The 12,989-nt window shown below is 41.0% G+C and overlaps 2 protein-coding genes across 17 annotated transcripts in view; one reads left to right on the plus strand and one right to left on the minus strand.

Moving 5' to 3' along the window:
- Positions 1 to 12,989, minus strand: part of RBKS (ribokinase) — a 92,817-nt gene that overhangs the window by 70,738 nt on the left and 9,090 nt on the right. For 8 of the 10 annotated variants that reach the window (XM_025454314.3, XM_025454312.3, XM_025454321.3 and 5 more), the window contains one exon: positions 2,707 to 2,839. The exons of 1 other annotated variant lie outside the window; for it this stretch is intronic. In XM_025454314.3, coding sequence (XP_025310099.1) covers positions 2,707 to 2,839 — 133 coding nt within the window. Of the gene's footprint in view, positions 1 to 2,706; positions 2,840 to 6,093; positions 6,147 to 12,989 lie in introns of those variants that run through there. One more of the 10 variants, XM_025454317.3, reaches the window with a different exon arrangement.
- Positions 1 to 12,989, plus strand: part of BABAM2 (BRISC and BRCA1 A complex member 2) — a 449,505-nt gene that overhangs the window by 24,994 nt on the left and 411,522 nt on the right. The window lies entirely within an intron of this gene.

Consider the following 12,989-nt stretch of genomic DNA (forward strand, 5'->3'; position numbering starts at 1 on the left):
CACCATGGACAAAAAAATTATCATGATGAAGGGGTAACAAACAACAGCTTCTATTATAAAAATTTTTTTTCTTTTGAAGAAGTCTAAGAATATTATGCCGTTTGTTTAAGCTTAAAAAAATACGTGTCTAAAGATGCCAAGTTGGGGACGCCTGGGTGGCTCAGTGGCTGAGCATCTGCCTTTGGCTCAGGTCATAATCCTGAGGTTCTAGGATTGAGTCCCATATCGGGCTCCCTCTGGGGAGCCTGCTTCTCCCTCTGCCCGTGTCTCTGTCTCTCTTTATATCTCTCATGAATAAATAAATTAAATCTTTAAAAAAATAAAGACGCCAGGTTGTCTAAGCAAAGTCACCCCGTGGGGTTTTGGCTGCAGCCATGCCTTCTTATCCTCTCTGTGCGGCCACCCAGGAGCCCAGCGCCAAATGGCCGCCGGCTGCGTCAGGGGCATCGCGGATAGAAACAGCTTTCCCGACCGTACAGGTGTGAACATAAACTGCTGGATACAGACCAGAATAAAACAAATGGTACCATTGCTTTATCAAACTCCCGACTGCAACGATTCCCCAAAGACAGCCCTCTGCTGTCTATTCCTCTCATATCCACTCCTGACGGTTGTATGATTCACTTCCTAAGTTCAGTTCCACAACTCAAATATTTCTATTTTGCGTTTCTTTTTGCCTCAAATTCAACAGACCCAAAATAACACCAATCTCAATCTTCGAGTTGGATGAGATCCCAGGGGACATCCAATTTTGACTTTCATGGCTACATGAATAGCATTTATGAAGCTTCCAAGAGGGGTTCTCTAATCTCTCCTTGTATGGCTCCGGCTCCAGGGAACTCCTCTCTTCTCAGAGCAGCCATTTTTGGTACTTTGCTTCCAACACCAATTCTCTGTCCACATTTTCCCAGCCAGGAAATAGCCTCCTTTTGCCAGTTCCCAAGCCCCGTTAAGTCAGCACCATCTGATGACTCCCCAGACCCTTCATTTCTAATCAAGTATACACTGGTCAGGCCTACTGCTCCCTCTCCTAGCCCCACAGTTCCTAGCATGGAACAGGTCATCAAAAATTAATGGCTGATAATTGACACTGGAAATCTATCAAGAATTCAACTTTAGCAAATGTGCATTTCTTACTATGAATCTTGTGCTTTAGGTGATGTTTTTGACCAAACAGCCAGATGAGAATTTTATCACATCAATCATAAATTAGAAATAAACTACACTTCATTAGCAGATGAAAAGATAATTGTATAGCTTGTACATCATTTAAAGACTCCTGTGGAGAGAAGAGTGCTGTATGTAATGAGAAATGACATTTCAGAGAAATTTTGGTAAGACTGACCCAGATCACAGGAGCGAGCTCATTCTTTTAAATTTCTCAGGTTTTTCTTATCCTTTACTGTGCAGACTTGTGTCTAACTTCCTGAAGATAAACTATCTTTCGTGTTATACCAGTAATGCTAGCATCTTAAAATTTCACTAAACACGCAAACCTTGAACCTTTGGAAGCCAATTTTATTTTCAAATGATTTCAGTCAGGAGAGAAAGAGGGACTATTGGATTTTACATATCATTTCCTTACATACTTGCAAACAGAACTGTGCCTAAAGATTAGTTATGCATAGTTCATTAAGGCCCAGGTTCCTTTCTGGTCCAAAAGCTAGCATTAGAAGACCTAATTTAGAGATGAGTGGATCAGCAGTTATTAGACCAAGTTTCCAAAAGCTGTGTTGCAGCAAAACCTGCTAAAAACAGGATGACTTGTGCTGTTGTGAAGCCAGACTATAGAAACTCAGTGGAGTAGGCGAATTCCCCTCACTTTTCAGCCTTCACTTAGAAGTTCATTAAGTTAAAGGAATGCAGCATTAAGTTATTTGCAGCATTAAGCTACTTCCCAGAAGACTCAGGGAAGAAACTATTATAAAGGTAAGGAAAATTACTCTCTATTTAAATCTTTAACAATACAAAACAGATATTCACGTAAGTACCTGGACACACATGTTTACAGCAGTACTGTTCACAACAGCCAGAAGGTGGAAACAGCTCAAGTGTCCATCAACAGACAAGTGAATAGACAAATTATGGTCTCTACAATATTATTCAGCCACAAAAGGACTAAAATAGATAACATGCTATAGGGTAGATGAACCTTGAGAATATCATGCTAAATAAAAGAAGCTAGACACAAAATGCCATGTAACCTATGATTCCACTTATAGGAAACATCCAGAATAGATCAATCCATAGAAATGGAATGCAGGTTGTTGGTTGCCAGGGCCACGAGTTTGGGTGGTGGGAGGATTGGGGGAAACTGCTTAATGGTAAGGAGTTTTACTCTGGAATGATAGAAATGTTCTGGGACTAAAGAGAATCATGGGACGCCTGGGTGGTTCAGTAGTTGAGCATCTGCCTTGGCTCAGGGTGTGATCCTGGGGTCCCGGGATTGAGTCCCACATCGGGCTCCCTGCATGGAGCCTGCTTCTCCCTCTGCCTATGTCTCTGCCTCTCTCTGTGTTTCTCATGAATAAATAAATAAAATCTTTAACAAAAAATAAAAAGAATCCTGGTTGTCCAAAATTGTGAATATACTAAATGCCACTGAATTGGCTGCTTTAAAAAAAAAAAACAACAAAAACCAATCAGCACAAGTCTTAAAACTGGACTCTGGCCTCTAGAATCCTCTCCACCATACTTTACACTTACCTTGCATACCATGGATGTCTTTGCTCCAAGCCTGGCAGCTTGGACACACTGGTTGGCACCTTTCCCTCCAAAGCCAATAAAAAACTTATGTCCGTGGATGGTTTCTCCAGTTTTTGGCAAACGAGAAGTGAGACTATCATAGTTTAAAAAAGAGAAGGAAAAAAAAGGCACATTGGTAACTGCAATCAATTTAAGTTCTTCAGAAGAGAGAGAGGGAAGGTTCTCTGATGGAGCTCCAGTCTTAGCCTGCAGAAATGCAAGCAGAAGCAGAGATGACCTATTCCTTTAAGGTAACATTCAGTAGTTCATGGCATCACTAACCAGAATGAATCTGCTGACAGGATGTCTCCCCCATTCCCAGTACCACAGTCGTGCACTGTAGCTCCACTTCAGACCATGGTTTCTAGTGTCTACTGCATTAGGGGTGCTCATGGGTGCCTCTTTTTTCTTTTTTTTCTTTTTTAAGATTTTATTTATTTATTCATGACACACACACACACACACACACACACACACACAGAGGCAGAGACACAGGCGGAAGGAAAAGCAGGCTCCCCAGGGGGAGTCTGATTTGAGACTGCATCCGAGGACCCGAGGACCCCGGGATCATAACCTGAGCCGAAGGCAGACACTCAACTGCTAAGCCCACCCAGGTGTCCCAAGTGCCTCTGTTTTCTATCATAGGGAACTCTTGGAGGGAATTAACTTCAGATTCCTGCTTCCCAGTACCCTGCACAGACCTGTATTCACAGTGGGACTGGATAAATGGGACCAAATTAAATGTGTGTTTCTGTACAGGTTTATCTGGTCACTTTAACAAAAAGTAGGAAGTTTACCAGGATTCTGGTAACCATGATCAGGACTTAAGGAGAAAAGGGGAAGTGGCAGGTCTTGGGCCTAAGGAATCCCATTTGTTTCCCTGCAGGTGGGGTGGGCATGGGTTATTGTTTTGATGGCAGGGTCAGGTGTTAATCCCAGGCCATCCTGTAGACCACCCGTTTCAGGTCCTGACTCAAAAACAGCATCTATTTTTTTAAAAAAAATAGAGTCTAGAGAGCTACATTTAGCTTTGAACGTTTACTATAGGAAGTTTCAAAAGCAACTAACTCTGTTTATAAAACAAGAGAAAACAGTATACTGACTTCCCCACCCCCATGCCCTCATCGCAGATTCAACTGTTAACTTCTAGCCAACCCCGTTTCAGTCTCTACCTGGTGGACTTCTCCAAGAACTAAGGATTTTTACTGACCTGTTACCTCCTAGTGAGGGCAGTGCTAAAGGACACAGAAAGTCAGAGTAAAAGATTTTCTCCAGGGTAGGACTCTCATAACATTAAAGTAGAAGATGTGAGGAAACCACCTCTTTGAAAGACTCCGGAGATGTGGAAATGGAAAGAGTCCTGCATGTAAGGGTGAGTGAGGGAAGATGGGTGTGAGTAGCAGGCGGACTGGATGGCTACAAAGAAGCAGGCCCAAGGCCAGATAGAGCAGATGGAGCCATGGCAGGTGTGACTAAAAAGGTTAATTCGCTTTAGATGAGGAAGAAGAGCCAAGAGACAAGTTCACAACAGTAGGTCAATTGAGATCCTACCCTGTTTGGGCAGATTTGAAATTTATATTCACTTCCCCACCTAGGCTGTGACCTATCTGAAACCAGTATCTGATGCCTAATATTAGAGTACCAGCATGATGCCAATTCCAACAGGTCACTCACAGCCTGTTTGTCATGCAATGACCTCTGACTGATGCCAAGAACACTTGATGGTGTTGGCAATGACCAAATTCAACCTGTGTACCTCCTGTATGTAGCTCTAAAAGTCTCAATAAATTGGCTAAACTACTCCATTCCCTAGCAGTGCAGTGTCAAATATGGTTCTTTGAGATAAACAAGAGACTCATCAATAATTTGAAAACATTCTATTCCACTCCGCCCCTTTTCAGTTCTATTTTTATCTCCTATTCTAAATGCATTTATAGTACCGATGAAAAAATATCCATCTACAAGGTTCACTTCTGAAAAAGGTACTCAATCAAGAGAAAAATGGTTTTAATGTAATGTTATTATCCTGTCATTTAATTTAGCGATGACAAGTGATGATGAGATTTTGATTTGCATCAGAAATCTTAAACATTTTAGGATTCTGTTATGAACAGGCAGTGATGAGTAATCTGCGCGACTGAGTAACTATGTGAATTCTTGGCTTATTGATGCTGCTACAAACAACACCCATAACAACCTTAAAAAGAAAAAAAAAATCCAATGTGGCTAAAAACAGGCCAAATAACTTAATTAGTAAGATTGTCAGTAACGAAATTTATGACTTCCACTATATTTATACTTAGATATGGGTCACAATTCACTGGCTTGAATCAAGTGTATTTTTTTTTATTATTGGCTGTGGGAAATCATGAAAAATAGACCAGCAGATGATTATTGGGATGTATATATATATGGGATGGAGGAGTGAAATCGGGGGTACAGTGTGTATTTGTCTGATGTGGGAACAGATGGCTGGGATTGAAACTCCTTTCTAAACAACTTGTATTAACACAAGCACTATACTAATTTAGCCATCACTGAAATGTCTCCCTCCTTTAGAATTCTACTCTTTTCTTTCTGCATCTTTTCCCTATTCTTTCTTCCTTCAGTTGGGAGACTTTCCCTGAATAGGGACAGGGCCATGTCTGTTATGGTCTCCATTTTATCCAGAGTACCTGCTACTTGGCCTGGGGTTAACATGTTTCTGAGTGAGTGAATTTTTTATTTTTTTCTAATTAAAAAAATATTTTATTTATTTATTCATGAGAGACACACACAGAGAGGCAGAGACATAGAGAGAAGCAGGCTAACTGTGGGGAGCCCGATGTGAGACTCAATTCTAGGACCCCGGGATCATGACCTGAGCCAAAGGCAGATCCTCAACCACTGAGTCACCCAGGTGCCCCTGAATACATTTTTTAAAGACTTCCCTTGTCTTTCTGAAGGGTAGCAGAACGTACCACTCCAAAATATAACTGGAGGAGCTCAGGACATGCTGGCCAGATATGTCACTTTGGTATACGGATTATGTTGAGCTGTAGGCACTTGGAAAGTAGCAAATGCAGAGAGAGGCTTTCTCTGAACTGCCCTTTATCTGCCTCAGGATCAGTCCCCCAAAAAGGACTCAACAGCCATAAATCCCCTCCTGGGAGTTTCATCAACCAGCAGGGATGGACTCCTGTCACAGACTAGAAGTGAACATCACAACCAGACAAATGTTCTCACATTGTCATATCTCCTATTTATTCTACTGAGGATGAGTTCATCTTTCATAAGTCATTTATTCTTTCCTAAGAGGCCTCCCCCTTTCTCTCCCTTCCCTATTAAAAACCCTGAATTCTTAATCACCTTGGGGAGTTACTCCTTTTCTCCTGGGCATCTTCCATTTATACGGTGGGGCATACAGGTTAATACATTTGTTTTTCTCTTGTTCATCTGTCTTTCATTACCAGGGTCTCAGCCAAGAACTGAGAAGGGAAGAGGGAAAATTATTTTTCCTCCCCTATGTTTCTTCTCTGTGTCTCCCCTGTGTAGCAACCATTTCTACTTCTGAATTGCAGATGTGGAGGTGTTGATGAATGGGAAGGAGGAGACTGGCAGGATGTTCAATTAGCTGGCAGTGACAATTCCATGTTTTACCTGACCTTGCCCATTGCATTCCCAGTATTAGTAGCACTCCTGTCCTATAAGCAGGAACTGTAACTAGAAATCAGACTATCATTCTTCATTCATGTGTTAATTCAACAAATGTTAAATCAGTGTTTTCCAGTATACCTCTACAGGACAAAAGCAACTCGCTGACAATGTAATAAACCCTAACCCTGATACAAGTAATAGATGAGTGAAAAAACAAAACAAAACATGTCAGAGCACAAGATTATTATGATCTGATTCATGTTTTTTTTCTTTTAAAGATCAAATTGGCTTTATTTTTTTTTTAAATTTTTTTATTTATTTATGATAGTCATACAGAGAGAGAGAGAGAGAGAGAGGCAGAGACACAGGCAGAGGGAGAAGCAGGCTCCATGCACAGGGAGCCCGACGTGGGATTCGATCCCGGGTCTCCAGGATCGCGCCCTGGGCCAAAGGCAGGCGCCAAACCGCTGCGCCACCCAGGGATCCCCTCAAATTGGCTTTATTAAGCAATTCATGAATCAGGTAGCATCTAACAAGAGGAGGGGAGCTCCCCAACTTATGTTTTTTAAAAATAAAAAGCTATATGTTCTCATAATATGTAAGTGCATAGAAAATGAACTGTTAATGACAAGTATCCATGAAAAGGGTGGAGAGAAGGAGCAAAAGTTCATGTTTTACTTTATAGATGTATAGAGGTATATGCAACAAGCATATACTTGTGCATTAGGAGGCCATTTATTACTACTTTAGATTCATTTGGCTTCTCAGCATCTTCTTAAGAGCCAACAGCTCTTCTTTGGCTCCAGCTGGCTTCTGGCAGGTGCAACCTAACACAGCCTTGTCCAGCGCCACTCTCTTTCCACTCCTTTGTCATGGTTCCTGGCTCTCCTGCAGCATTGAGCAATCAGTGAAACATGTCAAGTATCTTTGTATAGGTTTTTCTTGCTCCCTGGATTATAGTCCTGTGCAGATTATATGCTGTTAAGCCTTGTCTTGTGCCCTTTCTGTTGAACCCAGACTAAGGCAGTTTCCTGCTTACTTTTTTTTTTTTTTAAAGTAAATGAACTGGAGTGGAAAGTCGAGTTGAGAGCAACTAGTCAGTTACAGGGATGTCTGGGTGGTTCAGTGGTTGAGCATCTACCTTTGGTTCAGGGTGTGACCCTGGGGTCCTGGGACCCCTACTCCTGCATTGGGCTTCCTATGGGGAGCCTGCTTCTCCCTCTGCCTGTGTCTCTGCCTCTCTCTCTCTGTGTCTCTCATGAATAAACAAATAAAATCTTTAAAAAAAAAGATAGTTACAGACAGGCAGAAGCATTTCTGAATTATAAATCCCAAGTTACCTTGAATTAGGTTTTCCTATCTCTTTCCTTATTAAAATCATGAAATTAAGGTCTGGTTCAAGAAAGGATCTGCACAAAACACCATCCTCTAAATGAAAGCATTGCTATGATTTGCCCCAATTCAAACACAAGGTTTAGTAGGATGCCATGGACAAATTAAAGTGCTCAAAGGAAAATAAAAAGGAAGCAGTTCTGATAGCAATACACTGTTACTACCATTTAAAAGTTAAAAATAGTGTCAGTTTCTGAATGAGGGAGAAAACCCAAACAGATAAAACCAGTCATAAGAAATATACTTGAATTTAAAACAAATTTGTAGCTTTAACTGTCAAATTTTAAATCTGCACAGGAGGAAACACTGCTAAATGTTCATAGACAGGGGTGCCTGGGCAGCCCAGTTGGTTAAGCATCTACCTTGGGCTCAGGTCATGATCCTGGGGTTCTGGGATCCAGTCCCGCACTGTGTTCCCTGCTCACCGGGGAGCCTGCTTCTCCCTCTCCTACTCCTCCTGCTTGCGCTCTCTGTCAAATAAATAAATAAAATCTTAAAAAAAATGTTCATAGATGGCTCTGCAGTCTTCCAGGCCCTGAGAGGTCACATGGCTAGAGCCTAGTTGTATGAGGCAGCAGGCCTGAGCCACTTACTGATTGTATTACCTTTGACAGCTTTTCCCTCTTTGAACCCGGTTCTTCTCTTGCAAAACAGGTTTAATAATACTTGTCAACTCCTTAAATGCCTGGGTTTTGTGCTCTGAGTTATTTCACTGACAGGTGTTATCAGAACAACTAATCAATTGCTTTTAGCTTCTTGACAATGATGTGCTTGTTACAGGTTCTCAGAGATGATTCATACCAAAGGAAGGAATGACCTGGTGAAACAGGGCTGAGAAGTCTTTTGACCAAAGAGGTCACACTATCCTGGCTCCAGCCAAAAGTCAAGGAATATGCTTCTCTTTGGCTTTCTGCTTTCCATTCTTTCTTCTTCAGGCTGCAAGTGTCTGACACACTGTATGCTTCCCTAATAGGGGATTGTACTATTATTGCCCAATTAAAATTCATTACACTCATTTATTATTCCCACTGTCTGTACTCTTCAACTGTATCTATTCTTCTCAGCATTTGTGTATGTCACATTTACAGGAATGAGCATCATTTCCAAATCAACTTAGTGATGCCTCTTTCTAGCTCTGTTAAAAAAAAGAAAAAATCTCCCAACTAAATCTTCATTCTGTGGTTCCTAACCCTAAATTTGCATACATAAGATTTATTTAAGGGAATGAAAGCTGCATTATGCTTTAAACCGTTTTGGTTTCTTTTTTTAAACTGATTTTGAGTACTAACTCTTATCCAGCTAACCAGTGGAGGGCTACAAAGTAGTTTTGCCTGAAGATGTAGCTATTCTTTTCTTTTCTTTTTTTAAAGATTATTTATTCATGAGAGACACAGAGACACAGGCAGTGGGAGAAGCGGGTTCCCTGCAGGGAACCTGATGTGGTACTGGATCACAGGACCCTGGGATCATGCTCGGAGCCAAAGGCAGACGCTCAACCACTGAGCCACCCAGGTGTCCCAAGAATGTAGCTATTTTTGAATTTATAATAAGATAGTTAAGAAAAATATTGGTCACAAGTGGCCAATCTGTCAGAGTGTCATATTCTTGAACCATATATATTTCAAAGATTTTATTTATTCATTCACGAGAGACACACAGAGAGAAGCAGAGGCACAGGCAGAGGGAGAAGCAGGCTCCATGCAGGGAGCCTGATGTGGGACTCGAACCTGGGTGTCCAGGATCACTCCCTGGGCCGAAGGTACTCAACGGCTGAGCCATCCAGGGATCCCCTCTTGAACCATATTTATTTAAATTTTGCTTATGTGTAAAAAAGTGTGCTAGGCATAGGGAGAGCTAATAAAGAGGAGTATATTATGGACTTACATGGCTTCCTTCCTTCTCATCTCTGGCAGATGTTACCTCCTCAGAGAGGCCTTCCCAGACCACCTTACAGGAGTTATCCTTATTCCTAATTTTTGTTAAGTATTAATTCAATCTGACAAAGAATACTATGTTTCTGGATACAGCTTTTTAATTACTTATAATTGTGTTAGTTCTCTATGTCCCAATCTTCCCCAAGGTGACGTGAGAGGAACTTCCAAATAATGAAATCTTTAGAGTTTATATAGGAGCTGACATAGCTGTTGCTCCTTCTCCCCTGCAGAGTGGAGGAGAGGGGGAGGGAGAAAACAGGGCCTAGGGACCGTTGCTTTGTAATGTAAATGAGTGGGGGAGGGTTGTCTCTAGATTTACAACTCCTAGAATGTAAATAAATGTGTCCAAGGAAGAAGTTCCTAAATCTCTCCAGAGGTCTCTGATTTGGTTTGCCATTCAAACATTCTTTAATCCTGGTGCTAGCGATCTTTGCTCAGAAAGTCCTCATCAGGCAGAAATGTGAGAACATTCATGGAGCGTTGCTTCCTGACGATTTTCTTCAGATCAATATCACCATCTGACATTATAATGCTCATTTATTTCCCTCCTCTCTCCCTACCTTCTTCTGGATTAATTGTATTCCATTTCATCTTCTTTACATTCAATGTAGGGCTCGAACTTACAGCCCTGAGATCGAGTCGCATGTTCCATCTGAATAAGCCAGCCAGGCACCCCTCCCTTTTTTCTATTTTTTTTTTTTTAAGATTTATTTAATCATGAAAGAGAGAGAGAGAGAGAGAGAAAGAGAGACATAGGCAGAGGAAGAAGCGGGCTCCACACAGGGAGCCCGATGTGGGACTCGATCCCAGGACTCCAGGATCACACTCTGAGCAGAAAACAGATGCTCAACTGCTGAGCCACCCAGGCATCCCTCTTTTTCCTATTTTTCAAAGTGATTGACGGGCAGCCCGGGTGGCTTAGCGGTTTAGTGCTGACTTCGGTCCAGGGCCTGATCCTGAAGACCCAGGATTCAGTCCCATGTCAGGCTCCCCACATGAAGCCTGCTTCTCCCTCTGCTTGTGTCTCTGCCCGCGCACCCCCTCCTCCGTGTCTCTCATAAATAAATAAATAAATAAATAAATAAATAATAATAAATAATAAAATCTTAAAAAAAAAAGTGATTGATCTAAGGTTTAAAACGAGCATCTTTAACTTAATACAGCTTATTTTCAGACATTACTATGCCACTTTACTTACAAATATAATTTACAGTTGTATTTCATTTCCCTTCCTAATCTTTGTGCTATTATTGTTACATATTTTACTTCTATATGATATAAACCTTACAACACTGTGTTTTTACTTAAACCATCAATTGCCTTTTAAAGAAATTAAGAAATGGAGGAAAAAAGTCTTTGTATTTGCCCCTGTATTAACTGTTTCTGGAGCTCTTCATTCTTTTGGGTAGATCTGAGCTTCCATCTAGTATCATTTCTGTTCTGCCTAAAGAACTTCCTTCAGTGTTTATCGTAGTGCGAGTTTCTGGTGATAAATTCTCTCAGCTATTGTTTTTCTATCTTTATTTCCCCTTCATTTTTAAAGGATATAAAATCCTATGTTGACAGTTATATATTTTAAAGATTATTTATTCATGAGAGACACAGAGAGAGGCAGAGACATACGTGGAGGGTGAAGCAGGCTCCCTGTGGGGAGCCCGATGTGGGACTTGATCCTGGGACCCCAGGATCACACCTTCAACCAAAGGCAGACGCTCAACCACTGAGCCACCCAGGGGTCCCAACAGTTGTATTTTTAAATTTTTTTTTTTTTTTGTATTTTTAAATATTTCTTTAAAGAATTTTTTCTTTCTGGCTTGCATTATTTCTGACAAGAAGTCTGCAATCTTAGTTCCCTTATATGTAATGTCTGGTTTTTTCTTCCCCCTCTGGATGCTTTTAAGAGTTTGTTTATAATTGGTTTGCAGGAATTTGATTACAATGAGCTTTGTGGTTTACAGGATGCTTATCCTGCTTGGAGTTCACTGACATTCTTAGATTTATATATTTATTTATAGTTTTCATAAAATTTGAAAAATTTTCAGCTATTATTTCTACAAATATTTTTTGCGCTTCACCTACTCTTTTTCTTCTTAGACTCAATTACACAGACTCCTTGTCTCACATCACAAAGGCTCTGCATTTTGGTCATTTTTTCTTGTGCTTCAATTTAGATAATTTTACTATCTTCAAGTACACTGATAATTTCTTTTGTAATGTCTGCTCTGCTGATAAGCCTATTGTGAATTTTTCATTTCAAAAGTTGCATTTTTCATTTCTAAAACTTCTATTTGGTTCTTTTCTATATCTCCCACTTTTCTCCTCACTACATTTATGTTTCTCTTTAAACCACTGAGCATTTTATAATGGCTCTTTTAAAATCCCTTTCTGGGGCGACTGGGTGGCTCAGTTAGTTAAGTGTCTGTCTTCGGCTCAGGTCATGACCCTGTGGTCCTGGGATTGAGCCCCACATCAGGCTCTCTGCTTGCCAAGGAGTCTGCTTCTCCTTCTCCCTCTATTGCTCTCCCTGCTTGTGCTCTCTTGCACTGTCAAATAAATTAAAATCTTAAAAAATCCCTTTCTGCTAATTCCACCATTCTAGTCATTTCTCTATGTCAATTTTGATGGACTTCTCTTTCCTTGGTTATGCATTATGTTTCCTTTGCATGACTATTGATTTTTTTTTTAATTTTTATTTATTTACGATAGTCACACACAGAGAGAGAGAGAGAGGCAGAGACACAGGCAGAGGGAGAAGCAGGCTCCATGCACTGGGAGAAGCAGGCTCCATGCACTGGGAGCCTGACGTGGGATTTGATCCCGGGTCTCCAGGATCGCACCCTGGGCCAAAGGCAGGCGCTAAACCGCTGCACCACCCAGGGATCCCATGACTATTGATTTTTGAGTGGATGCTAAATATTACAAGTGTTGCACTGTTGCATGTTTTAATTTTGTTGTGTTTTTCCAAAGGGTTGGACGTTGCTTTTTTGGGCAGCTAAGTATCTTGATTCTTTTGAGGACTGCTTTTGAGATTTATTAGGAAGAGTTTAGAGTAGCCCTTACTTTAGGGCAACTTACCCTTTACCCTTTACTAAGTTGTGGTTCTTCTGGGATCTCTACTGAATGCTCCAGGGGTTCAATAAGGTCTCTGGCCTAATGGAATGTAATACCTCCCATTCCTGTATAATTTCTGGGAAATGTTCAATTTAGAGCTCTCTAGTAGTAGCCAAGCTTTGTGGACTTTCTCTCTGTGTATGTCCATGTAGAATTTAGCAACAGACTCAC

Source organism: Canis lupus, chromosome 17 (assembly GCF_003254725.2).
Source record: "Canis lupus dingo isolate Sandy chromosome 17, ASM325472v2, whole genome shotgun sequence".
Taxonomy (NCBI): Eukaryota; Metazoa; Chordata; class Mammalia; order Carnivora; family Canidae; genus Canis; species Canis lupus.